This window comes from Toxotes jaculatrix, chromosome 11 (genome assembly GCF_017976425.1).
Source record: "Toxotes jaculatrix isolate fToxJac2 chromosome 11, fToxJac2.pri, whole genome shotgun sequence".
In the NCBI taxonomy this organism is placed as follows: Eukaryota; Metazoa; Chordata; class Actinopteri; family Toxotidae; genus Toxotes; species Toxotes jaculatrix.
The window spans coordinates 3,060,285-3,079,012 of NC_054404.1; the positions used below are offsets into that span (position 1 = coordinate 3,060,285).

Genomic DNA, 18,728 nt, shown 5'->3' on the forward strand with positions numbered 1-18,728 from the left:
AATGTAAAAATCATAATCTGAACAGTAAACACTAACTCCAGCTGTTATATTAATGTAGTGAGGTAAAACAAAATATGTTACTTGAGTAAATGTATGTAATTTCCACCACCTGCAGCACCTTGTAAGTGAACCTGCTCCACCTGGAGAACTTTGCCTAAGGCCCTGCCCACTGCACCTGTACCAACCAATCAGCAGCAGACTCTCAAACTCCAGGTAAGAGGAACATCTCACTGCTTTAGTTTTACTGATTTACCAACCTGATCAGAAATTCCTGCAGCTGTTGTTATTATTCTCAAGCTGATTAAAGCTCGTACATACAGAGAATGATTTTATAGCTTCTTCATCACATTATATTTCTGTGAACTGTTATTATCTCTACACATTTTAATTTGCTTTCTATATTTGTATGGATTTTTCATTGATCATATCCTGCAGAGGACATTTAACAATTGTCTGGCATATTCCTGTACATTTAATGTTAACAGTTTATTGGTAGTTCAGCTCGTCTAACTTATTATTTTAAAGACATATTTAAAAACTAAGCCATTGTAAATGATTTTTTTTAGCTGCTTTTCATTTTACACGATACCATTTTCTGTGTGTTCTGGTTGTGATGTTGAAGCTGATATAGCTTTGATAAACACTTTATGTTATAACAAATGAACTGTCAAATCCCAATAGACTAAACAGGAAACTTTTAAATTAATTTCGTTTGATTATTAATTTATTGTTTAACAGAATTTATATACAGAATTTTAAAATAATAATAATGAAAAACAATAAATATTTTCATTAAATGAAAACAGCCTAAACACTGCAAACAGAGAAGTTACAGTTACTAATGAACGACAAAGTTTAAAGATTCTATTTTAATGTGGATGGGAGGATGAAAAAAATGTAAAACTTCCCAAAACTCACTAAATTATTAACATATTTTAAGATGATGTATACCACAACACATCTAATCATCAGTAAGGTCTCCAGACCGGCTCCTCACCTCTTAAAGAAAGACACGCCCCTTCAATGTAATTGGTCAGAGCTGTGACGACGTTTCTGTCCTCCCCTGTGGTCTGGAGCGGTGGGTTGGATCCATAGTAGAAGCTGCCAGGCTGGAAGGGACCATTGTGGCTCAGCGGAGGGGGAGGAGGTGGAGCAGGAGGAGAGGACAGGTAGGAACTGTATGGAGGAGGTTGGGTGGAGTAAGGGAGGGCAGGTAGGTGGTGCATTCTGGGACTTGGAGTGAAGGAGGAGGTCAGAGAGGTCACATGGCCCAAGAAGGATGGCTCATTGGCCCAAAGAGAGGAGGAGAAGGATCTACAGTCTGAAGACAGAAACAAATAATTTACAGCCTGATCACACAAACACCAGTGTACATCCAGAGCTTTCAACCACATCTCATCATCTTATTTGCTCAGTTGTCATCTGTTGCTTGTAAGTTAGTAAGTGGACCATGAGTTTGGATTTTTTTCTCTTTTTTTTTGACAAAGAACAAATGATAGTTTTTTTCTATTTCAGTTTAATGTCGCTAAGTTTTTCCTTTTGTCGACTCTCAACATTTTCCATTTTCCCTCTGTATTTGAAAGTACTTCTAGTTTTTCCAGTTTATGCAACTTCACTACACTGATGGAAATATTTTGCCTTGTAAATTAAGATTTTATGTATGAATACAATCCATTATTATTACTCAAACTATCTACACTACTGTAAACAGTACTGCGGAAGTAACTAGGTCATTAATCCTAACAGTTACTGTCGATAATGTAAAGATTATAAGGCAAGATTGTCTTCTCTCATACCTGATGAGGCAGTGCTGCTGCTTGAAGGCCTGAACAGTCCTGACTTCACCTCCCTCTGCCTCTGTCCTGAGAGAGAGAGAGAGAGAGAGAGAGAGAGAGAGAAGAAGAAAATTTATCTGACTGAAAGTTTGAAAACAAAAAAACAAAACCATCACATCATCATCTCTGGTATTTACTAACGTCTAGGCAGCCGCGGTCCATCCACAGTAACTTTAATGGCTCTGTGTAAGGTGGCGATCTGAGGGGGTGAAGTCAGCACGTTGATAGAGAGGGTGAAACTTTTGCCTGAAAAACAAAACACATGTACAGTAAAATTATAGGTTAAGGTTTAAGTTTAAGAGTTGGTTTTAAAAAAAGTCAGTTTCATCTCATTTTAAATCTCTACAACCCGCTGTAGCTCTGTCACCTTAAATCCTCGTTCCCTCACTACCAAACTAATGTGTAATTTTGTTCTTTATAATTAAACATAGTCCATTTTTGATAGCCAAATGACAATTATTCCTGTCTTCTTTTACTTTATACTTCTAACCTCAAGATTATTGTCTGAGTCTCAAGGCAAAACCCACCACACGTGCTGAACTACAGTATCAGTACAGGATCTGTCCATCTACCTCTGCCGCTGCGGCCTATGAAGCGCAGGTCGCTGAACTGGGCAAACCCTTGCTTCATGGTTGATGTGGCGTTGCGCAGCTCAGCGCTGCTGTTGTCGTCGTTGCCAGCCATCACTGTGACAACCACGCCATCAGGTACGTCGTTGCCCAGGGCAACCACCTGAAGGATGGAGAAACGTTAGGGTCAGAGATTTGTAGAAAGCCTGGAAGGCTAAACTCAGGGCAGATGTCCCACATTTTATACTTGATGACACCTCACAGTATAAACCTTAGATAGTTGAACTGATTTTTTGATTGATTGATAGATTGATTACAGTGAAGGCTCTCGGCAGGGTCTTGTTACACCTCCAGTGCTGCGGCAGGCTGCTGCAGAGGAAGTTTGGGCTGTCAGTCTGTACGAGGCCTCTGGGGAGCGCTGTGCTGCGCTGGTGGAGGGATCGCAGCTCCTGCTCCTCCAGCTGGAGGTTGGTGGGCGATGGTGACGGCGGACGCTTAACCACAGGATCTGACAGGGAAAAAACATTGGAAAGACTTTTCAACATTTCTCTCTTATTTTATAAGTATTTCAATTTGAATTTCAAACTGAAACCAGGATGGTTACTGGTATTTGGATTATGGTCTTTAACAGTGATGTCAGGCTAGTTAAAATGTCGTTAATCTAACACGGATCTGGCTGCAAAACAACCGCTAACCAAATGTATTAAAGAGATTCATCTTTTACTCGACATTTTTCACCAAAATGAAACGTGGAGCATTTCATTAACAATGGTTTGGAGGCTTTTTTGACCAGAAATGATATAAAACTACAAGTACCACATATCCGCACAACCGAGATTCAAGTACGTCATCACATCGCGCGAACAAAACAAAAAAGTCGTAGCAGCAGCTGCAGCGTATTTCTGAAAGATTGTGGTGAGAGTTTTGACTTTAACTCTTTCTCCATGTCTTTGGTTCACCTCCTCCTCTTCCTCCCCCTCCTCCTTCACCTCCTCCTGCCCGTGTTTTTCTTTTGTGTTTTGTTCACCGCAGTGTTTGAATAGGTGGGAGCTGTATTATCATTCACATTTTACTGCCGGAGGGGAAGTTACTGCGGTCACACCACCTGCCCCTGAGTGTGTGTGTGTGTGTGTGTGTGTGTGTGCGCGCGCGCGCGCGTGTGCACGCGTGTGTTTTGCACGGTGTGTCGATTTGCCTCAGACCTGTTCTGCTATGTTGTTATTTCAGGCTCTGATTGGTTTTGTGTTTTGCTTAAATGATGCCAAAGTGTAAAAACAGAGTAAACATTAGGAGCTCAGAGTGTGTTTTGTTGACACTGACCTCTCACCATCAGTGTGCAGAGGTATGAGTTATTGTTTGGAGTTAACATCTTAATACTTTGATTTGATTGGATTTTTATTATCAGTGTCTCCAGAGATCAAAGCTTGATTTTTACATTATTCAGCACATGCTGTTTGAAAACAGAATATAAACGGGGTGTGATGATGAGGTAAAACTTCTCATCAGTTAATCTTGATTCCTACTTTAATGCAGCTCTGTTTCTTTGTTTGGTTCATGTCATCAGGTGGGAGTGGTTATGAGCAGTCCCATGGCTGGCTCCACAGCATCCAGTTCGAAAGACCGTCCAGTTTCCAGGACCAGCTTCATCCCAGAACTACAGAGCATGATGTGAGACACACACACAGTAGGAAACTCACCCCAGTACACCATTGGGCTGCTGCTGAACAGACTGTTTGAAGCCATAGAGACCTGTTTAACAAATGACAGAACCACAATAATGAGGGAAGTGTTTTGGCTAATGATACTTTGCAAAAACCAAACTGCCTCCAGGACGTAAAAGTGAAGCACAGATGTCTTAAAACAGTCCACAGCCCTTCACTTTGATGCATTCTGTAATACAATAAAAATAATAGTAAAAGCCTGTTTACTTGTCAAAATATAAGCTGAAGTACGAATGGTTGTTGGTGGAATGTGAAACATAATTTTCAGTGAAACAGAAAAATATTACAGTAACATCATCCTCAAATAATGATCAGGGCACATTTATGGCATTTTCACTTAACTTTCAGTTTCAGAACATTACAGTGACTCTGAAAATCCAAGACTAATTGATAGAACAAGAACAACTGTGCAAAAAAAAATTCTTATTGACTTTCCTAAAGATGCCTTAGTAGCGGATTCTAGGACGTAGGAAACAGTGATTGTTTTTCATTACTGTCTGAACAAATAATGATCCGTTCAGAAAATAATCAGCAATGAATGAATCAATAATGAAAATAATAATCTACCCATCCTTTGTAGTAGAGGAAACGCTAAAAATATTATAGTTTAACAAAGAAATAATGGTCCATTTCCTGAGATCAGTTGGCACATATTTATCGAAAGAAAAAACTGATTAGAAATGAATGAAAACAGCAGGAAAAGGACAAAGAAAACAGAACGATTTCAGCTATTGAAATGGAAATATTAACGTCACAGAAAATCTTTATGAAATATCTATGTAAGTGCATGGAATTGTTTTTCTGTCACAAGTTGGATAATTTTTCTAAAGAAGCCGTGTAAATGCAGTGACCTCCCATCAGTGTGTGTGTGTTTTGGGGTACTCACCTTGTGTTGTGTTGTGTATGGGCTGCAGAGAGGTGTTGTTGGTGGTCAGAGAGGCTGAAACCGAACTAAACCCCAAAACCTAAAACCAACACTCTATCTGAGAGCCTGATGCCAACCTGCCCACAACCCCAAACCAAAGCCAATCTCACCTGTGTGACTGACAGCTGCAGACAGCCAATCAGCTGCTCCCAATAAGGGGGGAGCACAGCAACAACAAGGGGGGCTGTCAGGTGTTTGTGTGTGACAGACAGAGAATAGGTGGAGGGAAAGAGGAGGAATGAGAGAAGGAAAGAGCTTCAGGATGTGGGTTTACCTCAGTCTGCCATCATGGAAGTGGCTTCTCTGGATGCAAATTGAGGTTTGACCAAACTGTGGTCAAAGTGTGCATGGCCCGTCAACCTCTGTGTGTGTGTGTGTGTGTGTGTGTGTGACTAAGAGAGAGAAGGGGGGGACAGACATGGACATACGTGGTTACACGTGTGAGCTCTGTTTTTATTCGTTAAATGTTTTGTCTCATGAGTTTTCTTACTTGAGATGTGACGTTAAAATGACAGATAAGTTTAAAACTTTAATTTTGTTTCATTTTTAAGTTTGAAAGTAGATGTTTGAGATGCAGACATCAGGTTAGATAGACTTTATGTTCACATATTTAACTGAAAAAAAAATCATATTTCACATTTTGGCTGCAGAAATAGCTCAATTTCACTGTTTCAGAAGATGCACATGAACATTAGCGTCTGTGTGTTTTCCAGGTTCGCTCTGGGAGATGCTCGCAGGCCTCTGCACGAGACAGCAGCTCTGGTGGAGGACATTGTGCACACACAGCTTATTACTATGGTAACGTATTACTTGTACACAGACAAGTGTATTTGTATTTGTTTGTGGATTGGACAAATACATTTGCAACAAATGCCACATTATCCTCTTCCTTCTGGTTTCATTGAAGTAACTAATGCTTTTGTAATTTGTCTGATGTGATTGGTTTGTGTATCAGCTGCATCAGGCCTGCGAGGGCGCGGCTCTTCGTGGTTCGAGGGTCATTTCTGCTGAGGACATCCTGTTCCTGATGAGGAAGGACAAGGTAAGAAAACTCATTAAATACACAAAGCTTTATGTCATAAATGATTCATACTGATTGAAAAATCTTTGGAGTCCCTTTGGGTCGTAGCTTTGATATGAATAACAAAAAATCTCTCTTCTTTTTCCGTTCGTCTCTTTCTGTCTGCCTCCGTGTTTCTCAGAGGAAGGTGGCGAGGTTGTTAAAATATCTACAGTTCAGAGATTATAAATCAAAGCTACTCAAAACTCTAGAGGACGAAGATACGCAGCCAGAAACAGGTACATACACTGTCACACATGCTGTACATGAACATGAGTTTTACCTGGACAGACAGTTTTCAGCCTGTTTATTGGGACAATCACTGCAGACAGGTGGGGTGCTGCAGGTGGCGTTGCCGGGGGTAATCAGCGGAGGCAGCGATTGGCCCAGGATTTTCTGGTGTGGATGGATCAGACGGGAGAGCTCCTGTCACTGGCTGAGCGACAGGAAGTAGACCCTGTCAAACAGGAGAGGATGGAGGTCAGAGGTCATCATCATGGATCACTTTGTTCTTAACTGTTTTTTATATCCAGGATTGACTGGTAGCACTGACTGACTGTAGACAACACTTAACTGTTGTACAATCATTTACTGTGAATGTGCTTTGTCTTTGTGTCTTCAGCGTTTAGAGCGTCAGACTCGAGCCATGGACCAGGCTCAGTACTCAGAGTTCTGCGAGAGTCGACAGCTCAGCTTCGGTAAGTTTAATCAAGTCATTTAGTCTCTCTCTCTGATAATCCTGCTTTCATGAGGCTGACAAAAACAGAGACATATAGTTTGTGTAGCCATCTTTTGCTTTCTTACCCTGGCGGACTGTGTAGGACTGTTCCTTTTTAGAGTTGCATTTTAGTTATTGATTTAATCTGTTGATTATTTACTGATTAATTGACTGATTGTTTGGTTTATAAAATGTCAGAAAATTGCAAGAAATACCCATCACAGTTTCTTATCCGACCAGCAGTCAAAAACCCCAAATATTTTTGGTTTCTAATAGAAAGCAGAGAAAAGCAGCACATGCTCACATTTGACAGTTGATGTTATCTGTTCACTGACTTACTGATTAATAGACTTATTGTTTCAGTGCTAAACCATTTACAGAAACTTGGCAGGACGTGTATGACTCTTTTTTCCACTTGAAATTTTTTAAGACCCACAGAAGGAGCTCTAAAGTCATGTGATCCATTTGTTAAAATTAATACCAGAAGTACACAGAGCCAGTTCTGGTTTCCTGCCTGTGTGTGTGCTGCTCACCTGCCTGTGTGTGTGTGTGTCTCTATGATTCCAGCTAAGAAAGCCTCAAAGTTTCGGGACTGGTTGGACTGCAGCAGTTTGGAGCTCAAACCCAACAGCATCGCCATGGAGATCCTGTCATACCTGGCCTATGAGACTGTTGCCCAGGTAACGTGTTCGTTCAAGATGCCTTGCATATTGTGTCATGTCTCTTATCTGTAAATATCTTATCTGCAAAAATTGTCTCCTCTCTTTCTGTCTCTGTCCTCCTCCAGATTGTGGACTTGTCTCTGTTGGTAAAGCAGGAAATGACAGCCAAGACTAATCCCATCAGCCATGTGATCTCTGCTAGTTACATCCACTACAACACACACACTGAGGTACACAGACACACACACACTTCTGCACCATGTCTCATCCTTATACCTAAAATCCACAGTTATGTTTTTAAGTAACACCTATCCTCCATCTTTCTCTTCATCAGGTAAAGAAGGATCCAGACTCACCTGAGGCCACTCCCCCCTCCACCCCGGGCTCCTCTCACTCGTCGAAGCCCCTCCCACAGGGTAACGGCAGTCTGGACAGCCGAGCAAGACAGAGGAAACGCAAAAAGGTGTGTGTGTGTACTGGCTGCAGTCGTCGTCTTCTTCTTGCCTGGTTGTTTTTAGATTTCATTGATACCAACATGACATAATCACAGAAAGGTTTAGACATAATTAGAACAGTGACCAGTCCTACAGCTCTGTTCCAGGGTAAAAACGTGTGTCGCTGGAGGATTAAGATCATTCTAAACTGACTTCTGTCAAAAGCCTCTGTCATAGTTGTAATGCCAGAATATGGCACATTTTACATTTTCTTACCAATCACGTCAATTTCAGGTCATATGAAATGTTTTTATTCTAAGGTGAGGAGGCTGGACCAGTGGAACAACCCCACCAGACGCCATATTTGTTTACTAATGTATAGTCACGTTCTTCTTCAAGTATATTTTAATTCAATTTAATTCTATTCATATAGCTCCTTCCACAATAAAAATAGTCTCAAAGTGCTTTACAGAGACCCAGAGTCTGACCCCAGAGCAAGAAAAAACTCCCTATTTTATGCATCTACTCAATGACAGGAATGCAGCACGTTATTTGTGTGTTAATTAGTCCAGTGTTGTGTTTTTCAGAGCTGTCCGGCTACAGTGGAGCCTCCCAGTGGAGCCATCCAGCCCTGTCACATCAGAGAGGCTATTAGAAGATACAGCTACAGACACACAGTATGTACAAACACACACAATCTTACAATGACACTGAAGTGTAGACTTGGATAGTCTCTAAATACAACACTCAGATGCCATATGTATGTAAATTGTGATTGGTTGCTGTAATTATTCCTCCTCTCCAGGCAGATTGTACAGTCAGGTCAACAGTCCTCATTCTGCCCCCAGTCTTTAAAAAATGTCTTCTTTGTGTTTCCTTGTTGAGTTGGTTTGTTGCCAGAACAAAGAGGGGATTTTGTACTAAAAATACATTAATGTTAGAAGATGCCCAGATCATTAATCTAACTCAGACTGCTGAGCCTCATTAACTTCACCTTTACAGTGTATTTTTGGCATAGAATGAGGACTGTGGATGAACTTTTACAGCAATAATCACTATAACAAACTTACCTTTTCTTTAAAACAGCAAATGTGACTGTGAGACCATTTTAAAGCAACTACCTTCTCTGTCTTTCTCTCAGAATGCTTATTGGAAGAGTGGGATGACCTTCCTGGCCTGCTGAGGATTATTACCTTACCCCACACATTCCTGCACCTACCTGTAACACTTTATTTTGTTCCATTGCTATGATAAAGAGTTTTCAGTACACCTGTGTGTTCTGACAAACGGCCCAATTTAGCTTTTAAAATAAATCCTGGTTTAATATCTGCTCCAGGGAGACACTTACTGCAAGGTCGTCATTGTTGAAAAGAAACTTTATTGGTCACTAATAAAGAAACACAAGGGACTATTCAGCATGCTCAAAACTCAGTTTGCAACATTACAGCAACATGAGCACATGGAGGCGGGGCTAATCGGTGGAATTTCCGCAATAATTGACTAATTGAAAACTGCCAGAACGGTTTAGCATGGAGTCAGAGCACTGAAGAGCTGCGGTTACCTTGATATCAGTGTCTCCATGGTGAGTATTTAAGTATGTGTGTGTGTGTGTGTGTGTGTGTGTGTGGGTGGCATGTTAGGTATGGATGTGGGATTAGCGTGTGTGCTGCTCAGTACTTCTGAGCACCATTGAGCAGTGACTCCCTCTCCATCAGCAACTCTCCATATCTCTGCTGAAGTTCTCTCTCTCTCTCCATCTGCCTCTCCACGTCCTCCCGCAGAGCCTAAAACACACACACACTTTATGTGTCTGATGCTATCAAACAGTCTCTGCTCACTTCAAATAAACGCCACTGCAAACATTCATTGACAGCATACTTCTAACCAGCTGCCTCTGCTGTAGGGATGCATGGAAAACTTATTTTTTGGAGTTATTGTTTGGTGTACAGTCAGTTACCAGTTTGCTGGGTGCATAAAGGTACATTTAAGACTTCAGATACCCTTCTCTATGTCCAGTGCAGTTACAGCAATGCAACTAAGTGTACCTAATAAAATGGCAGCTGAGTGTAAAATAGGTTGGCAGAATGCAGAATGCAAAGTAAACAGAGGAAAAACTGAAATTCTTCAACAGCTGTCACATATTTGTTGTCTGATAATTTATAATTAAATTTATTATTTATAAATTAAAAGTTAACTAACCTCAGCACTAGAACTCTGTAACATTTTGGGAATAACTGACTGCACACTCATTCAGTAATGTGTGCGTATCTTAAATATATTACCTCTTGTCTCCTGGGAATGGCAGTATCTTCTTGTTTCTTCAGCTGAGTGAAGGTCTCGAGCTCTGTGGCTGCCTGCTCCACCTGGTGGACACCACAAGCATAGCATCAGTATTAGCATTATCATTATCATTATTATTATTACAGTGCAACACTAACCACAATAATTTACAGCCTGGAAGACTAAATAAGGAATTGTGTGTGTGTGTGTGTGTTAAATTGCTGAAGTGAAGTGCAGTGTTCAGTACCTGTTCCCAGAGTTCGTTGTGCTGCTTCAGGAGCCCCAGTGCTCTGGACTGAAACCCTCCAAGCAAGATTTTGAGTTTCTTCTCCAGCTTAGCTGCTCTCCTGGCCTCGGCTGTCATGTGACCACGGTTCACCTGGAGGAGGAGGGAAACACAGGAGGGACCTCAGTGTTCGGACCAGAGCTTTTGTAAAGGATTTTATACAGGTTTCGGGGCCTGATTTACACCTGTTTCAAATGGACATTGAACTCTTTATGCATCTCTGTAGTTTCTCACCTCTAGCTTTTTCTCCAGGCTTTCAATACGGTCTTTCTTTGATGCCAGGTTAGCTCTGGTGTATCTGTTCTGACCAGGTAGATATAACACCTGCAGACAGACAGAGACAGATGAAGAAAGGCTGATTCCATGTGACTCCAGATAAGTCTAAACATTTAGACTCAGCCTTTGACTTTTCACTCTGAGACAGAAGGATGCATACCTGTCCATAGCATTCCTCCCACACCTGGCTGTAGGCCTCCATGCTGAGATCACCGTGGCCCATTCCTGCCTTCACCACCTCCATTTCTGCTGCCAGCAGTGCTTTAGCCTGTTCGTTGACATGTGACACAGGTACGCAACATCATCAACAAACACTTCTTATGCATAGTACATCTTCGTACTGGTTATTCTGCCCTTAGACATCTATCACTGTCACAGTGTCTCACTCACACATGAAATATGTTTTCATGACCAAACCAGTACTGAAGCAATCAGTCGATTCAGAGAGTATATCAGTAAATTAACTGATAATCAATTGTTTGAATACTTTTTCAAGTGACTAACAATGATGGTCATGTTTGTGTGTGTGTTACCTGCTCCATCTCCTCCGTGCTGACTGGCTTGTAGGGGTGTGTTTCCAGGTAAGCTATATGCAGTGCGTTGTTCGACGTGGAAGTGGGGCCTCGGGCTTTGCCACGCTGCAGCTGGTTGGCTGCGTTGGCTGACGGGTGGTGCAGGCAGTCGTAGTGCAGCATGGCGATCATCTCCTGTTTGATCAGCTCCTCCGCCAACTGGAGGTCAGCGAGCGGCTCTATGGAGGCGGGACGGAGGACGGACTCGTTCACCTGCAGAGAGGGATGGGACTGATGTCATCACGCTGAGACAAATGAAAGCTCTTGTGTTCATATTCATGATTCACCTGGAGGAAAAGACTTGACATTATTCCAACACAAACACAATCATGCAACAAAAGTGGACTAATTCAAGTGTACTCCGGCAGATTCGCAGGTCAGAGTTCACCTTTATTAAACTTTGATCACTCCAAAGTTTTATCACTACATTTTGTACACGACTAGACTACAAATTGTAGAATCGCTCTCATGAACTGTCCACAACTGGTGATTGGTGATCAGTGTCTCTTTAACTGACTGCATCAGAAATGTGACATTAAATCCTTTTTTCAGGGCTGAGTGCAGAGAAACTGCATTGAACAGAAATGTAAAGGCTGTCGTTCAGGTGCTGGTTCAGTCCTGACAATGTAATTTTTAAAGTTTTCTAAAGCCCAGGATTTTATAAGCAGCTGACAAGTAGAGTGAAATATACACTGACCTGCTACATTTTTTGAAAAGGTCAGTGGTGTTCAGGAAGTGAGTGTGTTTGTTACCTCAGTAGGTCTGGGGAGAGCCCTCTGAACAGCAGTGTGTCGCAGCTTCAGCTCCTTCTCTCTTTCTGCCTCTCGCAAAGCCTGACACACACACACACACACACACACAGTAAATCTTAGTTTGACAAGCTTTATTTGAACTACAGGAACAAGAGCATTAATATGGCCTTTCGTCAGAGAAATCTGGGTATGTGCTCCATGCGTACGTACGTAAGTGAATTTGCGTGCTCACCTGCTTGCGTGCCTCTATGTCGGCCGAGTCCTCTACGAACCCAGTGTCTGTTTCTGTTTCTTCAAGCTCTTTCTCTGCGTTTTCTGGAAGAACAATCTCAAAGTCGTTCTTGGGAACAGGAAGTGACATCAGGCCCTGCCTCAGCTGCTGCAGGCTTTCCCTTTGCTGTGTGTGGAGGAGAAAGACAATGGTTAAGTCTGCAGTGACTTCAGTGACTTATTTATTGTTTACATTTAATGTTTACATCTACATTAATTATAATTAACTGAACGTTTTATGGTAAATAAACAGTAAGTACAAACTACAAAAATTTTACAGTGCGTTCTTTTTAGATATTTTATTTTTTGCTGAAACAAAACATTTGATCAGAAAACTTCGATGTTTAAACTCCATATATTCAGAGCTGAGTGTGAACTGTGTATTTACAGTATGACGTGTATAATGAGTGTGTGCTTACCATGTGTTTAGCGTACGTAGGGTCAGTCAGTTGCTCTTCACTGTTAATATTCAGTTTGTCTCTCAGAGGCGTACGGCCAGGAGTCAAACCTGGGGTCACAGCTCCACGTGGAGTCATCCCTCCTCCGGCTTGAGGGGTCATGCCCTCTGACCCCTGACCTGGTCCAGGGGTTCTGTTAGACATGACACAACCATGAATGTTGACGTTTGCTGAATCAGCTGCTCTGTCAATTAAATGTACGGCGTTAAATGAGAGCAGAGGTGGCAGCACTGTTCACCTGAACGGTGTACTGAGAACAGTGTTGGGTGTCTGGATCTGCTGGCGCTGAGGCGTCACTCCGCTGAAGTCGCTCTCGTGGAGCGGAGTGTTGAGGCCTCCCTTCAGAGGAGTGTCGATGTTGGTCAAAGCCATCAGGTTCTGGGCTTCCTGAAAACACAGACACACGAATAGTAAAAGCGATTAATGTCAAAATATGTGTATGAATACTGTTTATGGTGAATTAGTTTTAGTAAGAATCTCTGAATTTGGTTATCAAAGTCATAATATATAAATTATGTACTTAAGATTTTGTTTTTTGCACAAAACACCTTTTTTTAAATTAAGATCTAACTGATCAGTGACAGGTTAATTGGCATAATGGTCAAAAACAAATTCACATAAAACATCACTCAAAAAAAAATATCCTGAAATATCCCTCACTCATCTGACTCGAAGTACTTTGAACTGAGAATCAAAAAACTTGTGTGTTCATCTTCTGTGTTGCGCTCTTTAAATTAAGTGCCCACATTCACAGTATGTGAGTTTACTATGTGCCTCTCTGTTACCTGCAGTATCCTGTCCTGAGCAGCAGGGGTGCGGGGGGTACGTAGTCCCGTTGTCATGGTGTTAGTGACGCTGTACTCTGACAGGAGGGTGGATGAGGCTGAGTTGCCGCTTTCACTCTCCTCGGCGGCTTGACGAGCAACCTCACTGGCGACACCCAATTTGACGACTTCCTCCAACTCAGCGTCACTGATCTATGACACAAGTTAAATTAAAAAATACTGAGTGCATTTAAACAGGACAAGACTGAACCGTAAACACTGGTGTGAGAGACTTATTGAACATTAAAATTAAAAGTATACATGGTGGTTACCTGTGGTGCAGGTAAAACCAGTTTGGAGCGTTTTTTGGTGAACTCGGCCACTCCGCTGGTTTGGAGGATGGCAGACGGCAGGTCGCTCTCTTTCTTCTTTTTTATCTTCTGTTTATCTTTCTTCCTGTCCCTCTCCTCGCGCTCACTACACACAAACAACACGGTTTATGAATGAAGACCGTAAGTTCACTGGGTGTGACCTTATGATGCACAGCGTAAATCAATCATGCTCATTAAGTGTGTTTCAGCTTGAACTTCATATTTATGCATATGAAGCTGTACAGTTCTAAAGTGACTGTACTTCTGTATTAGCATAAGCGTTATGTGTGTGTTCCCACGTTATCCAAACTGTGTGTGAACAAAATGTAAAGAAAGATGCCACTGACTTGCGTAGTTCTCCGTCCAGGTGCTGCTGTCTGAGTCGTTTGAAGTTTGGCTCCAGAGCGTTGTACTGCTCCATGCTGGTGTCATAGAAACCCTTCAATTGAAAAGTCAACAATTAATACTGTAGCTTACAACAGTATGTCGAGCTATGAGCTGACGCTGTGGATTCTGTTCAACTGAACAACAAAAAACAATCTAGTATTTGATAATATTGAACTCTGTCCTGGTTACCGGTGCAGGCTTCTTTTCAAAGGGGATTTCAGCGTTGTAGTCCACTCCTCGCTTCTTCTTTCTCTTCTTCTGAACGTCGATTCCTGCTGCTCTCAGCTCTCTGCGCTTCTGCAGAGCGGCCAACCGTCTGCAGCAGGATTAAAATTACAGACAACCAATTATGACTACTTTTACGGCACGTTAGCAGCAAGCAAATTATAAAGCATCTTAAGAACAAATTGGAAAACAAAAATCCTGTCAATGCTGTTAGTGTGTGTATGAACTCAGTCTGACCTGGCTTCCTCCAGCTGTTTCTCTCTGGCCTTCCTCTTGGCTTTCTTGCCCTGTGTGTTGGCCAGACGAGCCCTCGCCTCTGACAGCATCTCCAGTTCATCTACAGTTAGTGAGACAGACACAAGAAACACAATTCGTTTATTAGGACACATGAGTGTTTTAACTGCTGTCTCCCACAGCCACAAACATAAACAAGAAAGTATTTGACCCAATACGATCTTACAGACAATTTCTGCATACTATTCTCTTACAAATGAAAACTTTTAATAGTCACTACTAGAGTGGAAGGAAGCCACTGCAGGAGCACATAAGATTAAATCTTCTAAGGACCGGGGAGAAAATTCTGTCACTTGAATCAGAAAATCATTCAAACAAAAGGAAGAGTCCATCTCTCCATCACTGTCAATGACAGTATTAAGTATGTTACTGTACCTTCATCCATATCCACAGGGTCAGGTCTGGCAGGTTTAGTTTCAGGATTAGGGTCAATCTCTCCTGGTTTTAACTTCCTGGGGTCATCCCCCACTTCCTCCTCATTGTCTCTTTGTGCTGCCTTGTCTCTAAACGCACACATACATACCCACAAATACATATAAACTGTGAATCAACAGCATTTGTGTTATCCATGTCTGTCTTGGAGTAATATATGAAAGATCATGTTAACCAAAGAGTAAAACTCCTGATGACGAGCACATTTAGTGCATAAATGTGGTGTCAGGTCAAACAGAACCGTACAGCAGGTATTCGTAGTGCTCCAGACACTGGGCAGCAGTGCGTCCTATGATGGGAGCAATGGTCCTCCACTGGGTGGGCATCAGCTTTGCCAAATGAAGCAGCTTCTCCTCCTCTTCTCTGGACCATTCTGTTTTCTTAATGCTGGGGTCCAACCACTCGTACCTGCAGACAGACACGAACCCAAGTTATATCACCCTTTTTCAATCAGGTAAGCTGACTGATCTCTGAAAGGTTCTGTTCCCAAGTGTACGACTATTACTAAAGATAATTTCTACTTCTGCAAGTCCTGCTATCACCTTGAAAACTGAATGAATGTAGGGTTGTAGAAAATGTCTGCAGTGAAATTGTGATTGCCATCACGCATCTCTGTATCAGACTCACCATCTGGCTTTACACTGTTTGGCAGACTTGCGGTGCAGCAGGGAGGCGATACGAGACCACTGGTTTTTCCCATATTTCATTACCGCCGCCTTGAGGATCTCATCCTGGATAAATGGACAGATTGGAAAGGAAATAGACACAGACACACACACACAGACAATGGGTAAAATTAATTTTTGTCATTGCGCACAAACTTTTTGATAGAGGGACAGCAAACTAAGAATTTTGTTGCAGTGATAACTTGTTTGTTTCTGCATAACAGTCACTGAATACAAATATACAAGCATATATAGTCCATATACAGTCACAACATAAATAACATTGCAATTCAGACGTCCATATTTTTGACACATTTGTAAAAAATCCAATCCTAAAAACCTAAACAATACGGAGTGAACTTGGGGTTCTGGGGGGCCCAGGGCATTTAGCCGCTTCGGTTCAATCAGGGCACTGATGATTAACCACAGGCCCTTGTTACTTATTTACAGTCCCGTATCTGGATAAAATACTGTGTACACAACTTCACAGAAGCAGAAAATAAACTCTCTCGACAGAGTTGGCAGCAACACTAATAAAACAAACCTGCTAAGCTGGCTAAGTTAGCAGCTAGCTTCATGCTAACTGAGACCCATAGGTTTACAATAACTGTTAGCATCGAGCTAACGCAGCTAGCCATGTAAACACGTACCTCAGTGTTGCGCCAGACGCCCCCTTTTATCATAATACGCGGCATCTTGGCGGCTCGTTGCGCTCTCTTCCCCCAGCAGAAATGTTATAGCTTATTTTCAACCTGCTCCGAAGACAAGTGGCGTTAAAGAGTTTCACTAAAACAAACACAATTCAAAAAGAGCAACGCCGACCACAGCAAAGCGAGGGAGCAGCGAACGTGCACTGCGCCGGAAACTTGAGTTGCCGAGGTGCATTGTGGGTATTGTGCTACAGGTGTTACGTCGACATTTGTGTCCCCGTCCATTGGTTTTTCCTCTTTACTATAACAGTAGCTTAAAAGAATCTATTTCCAACCTGTAGTTTTTAAATTTAACACAACCAGTTAGCTCCCAGTTAGCTCGCCTTAGCATAACCCAATCTAAGCCTTAACCGTAACTGCTGCGGGCAACGGTACAGAGGACACTATTCGAATGGGGAACAAACGTCTGCATAACACCTGCACATTTACAGGAGCAAAAGGAATCGGGGACGGACAGTTACGTGACTTGAAGGCCTTAAAGTCTTCAGGATGTTATTCCAACCAAGGACTCCACCTGCTGTCACAAGCTCACAAACACTCCGTAACTAAATAATCGCAGTTCACATTATATTTTTTCTTTTAGCCTCTTTGCTTGCTCTGTCTCTGTAGGAAGGTCTGAAATTAAGAAACCCTAAATTTGTATTGATGTGTAGATTACTGGATAATTAAAATATCTTTTGAAGAGATGTTTGAGCCTTCTTTAAACTGCAAGCAATTAAAAACACATTATACACCGTAAGCTAGATTTGCTAAAATCTTGTTAATTTTTTTCCACTTAAGCATTGAGTTTGTGCTTCATGGCCCGCCATGTTCACAGTCATTAGGGAAAGTGGTTTCAGTTTACATTCATGAAATGACCTTGGCTTTACAATCAGTCACTTCCATTAACCCACCACATGTGAATTAGAACATGGCCTTAACATTAGCAAATCAGATATTATTGGTCCAGTTTAGCTTATCGCAGACAGTATCTGTATTGGTGTATATGTATGTAATAACGGGAAATTGCAGTACAGCAATGTCAAAATGTTTGTTAATGCTTTGTGTTCATGTTAAAATGATGATATTACCATTTGATTTTCAGCATTTATGTGTGTATATTCATATCCTGTGACTGAAAACACCCAATCCAGATATCTGGAGCGGTGGTGTTTTTATTTCAACTCGGTATTTGAGGTACATATTTACTGATTTCACACAGATGATACCAGGCTACATGTATGTTCTTCACACGTTAGCACGACACAGAGAACACTTACGTCAACATGACAACAGACATGCACAAACAAGGCAGTGACGGCGGCAAACTGGACCGACCGACCGACTGTTGGCCTGAACACAAAGAACCAACCGGTCACAATGGGCGATATCACTGATTTGACGGGGTGAGGAGAGGAGGAGGAGGAGGAGGAGGAGGAGGAGGAGGAGGAACAGATGAGGAGAGGAAGTAAAGGAGAAGAAAAGAGGATAGCAGAGGGGCTAATACCTAAAATATTAAGACAAATCGTAACACTGAGCACCATAATAAACAAGAAATAATATTTTCAGTATTGACAATAAATACCAATAATCTCATAAATAACATTATCATCCCTTTACATAACATATCCTTAAATCTCATATAAGTTGCACACTTTCCCTTGAAATAGCATAATTTACCTTTCTGCAGTGCACGCACACGCACGCACGCGCGCGCGCGCACACACACACACACACACACCTTTTTCTTTCCACACTTTCTTTTAAGTATATTTTTGTCCAGTGTTACAAGAGCAATACTGACACGGGATCATCTAAAGGTGGTTTAAAGGTGATGCTTAGCTTGTTGGAGGTCACATGCAGACTGATATCTACAACTGTAAACACCCTCACTCCCACCCTCCCTCCCTTATACCCGCCCCCCCCCCTTCATCTTTTCCAACAAAGCACATCTTCCCTGTCCGTCATTGTCCCTCCCTTCTATTTACCTACCCCCCTGTACCCTGATCCTTCATCTCTTTACCACCCTCTTTTCTCCCTTTCCCCCTGTCTCCTTCCCTTTCTCCCCTCTTTCTAAATTTGT

The 18,728-nt window shown here is 41.9% G+C and overlaps 3 protein-coding genes across 6 annotated transcripts; 1 reads left to right on the forward strand and 2 right to left on the reverse strand.

Moving 5' to 3' along the window:
* Positions 1–118: 118 nt before the first annotated feature.
* Positions 119–9,271, forward strand: supt3h (SPT3 homolog, SAGA and STAGA complex component). Of its 4 annotated transcripts, none has more exons than XM_041050218.1 (12): positions 119–213; positions 3,969–4,072; positions 5,764–5,848; positions 6,006–6,092; positions 6,253–6,349; positions 6,439–6,590; positions 6,733–6,808; positions 7,396–7,508; positions 7,616–7,720; positions 7,825–7,953; positions 8,512–8,601; positions 9,066–9,271. In XM_041050218.1, exons 2-12 carry the CDS (start codon positions 3,981–3,983, stop codon positions 9,105–9,107), a joined length of 1,068 nt encoding a protein of 355 aa, XP_040906152.1. In that variant the 5' UTR covers positions 119–213; positions 3,969–3,980; the 3' UTR covers positions 9,108–9,271. The 4 variants fall into 4 exon arrangements, with proteins under 4 accessions (XP_040906152.1, XP_040906154.1, XP_040906150.1 ...); XM_041050220.1 differs by lacking the exon at positions 119–213 and adding an exon at positions 1,059–1,169; XM_041050216.1 differs by lacking the exon at positions 119–213 and adding an exon at positions 3,254–3,319.
* Positions 969–4,147, reverse strand: runx2a (RUNX family transcription factor 2a). Its single transcript, XM_041050221.1, has 6 exons — positions 4,102–4,147; positions 2,722–2,912; positions 2,408–2,567; positions 1,977–2,081; positions 1,797–1,862; positions 969–1,321 (listed from the first exon to the last, which is right to left on the reverse strand). Exons 1-6 carry the CDS (start codon positions 4,145–4,147, stop codon positions 969–971), a joined length of 921 nt encoding a protein of 306 aa, XP_040906155.1.
* Positions 9,272–9,285: 14 nt separating the features above from the next.
* Positions 9,286–16,831, reverse strand: cdc5l (CDC5 cell division cycle 5-like (S. pombe)). The gene is made up of 19 exons (XM_041050215.1): positions 16,607–16,831; positions 15,919–16,022; positions 15,538–15,699; positions 15,235–15,362; positions 14,803–14,902; positions 14,530–14,656; positions 14,301–14,392; positions 13,915–14,059; positions 13,604–13,795; positions 13,057–13,205; positions 12,780–12,951; positions 12,323–12,487; positions 12,091–12,171; positions 11,300–11,551; positions 10,927–11,034; positions 10,725–10,814; positions 10,452–10,583; positions 10,207–10,287; positions 9,286–9,708 (listed from the first exon to the last, which is right to left on the reverse strand). Exons 1-19 carry the CDS (start codon positions 16,649–16,651, stop codon positions 9,595–9,597), a joined length of 2,439 nt encoding a protein of 812 aa, XP_040906149.1. The 5' UTR covers positions 16,652–16,831; the 3' UTR covers positions 9,286–9,594.
* Positions 16,832–18,728: the final 1,897 nt, after the last annotated feature.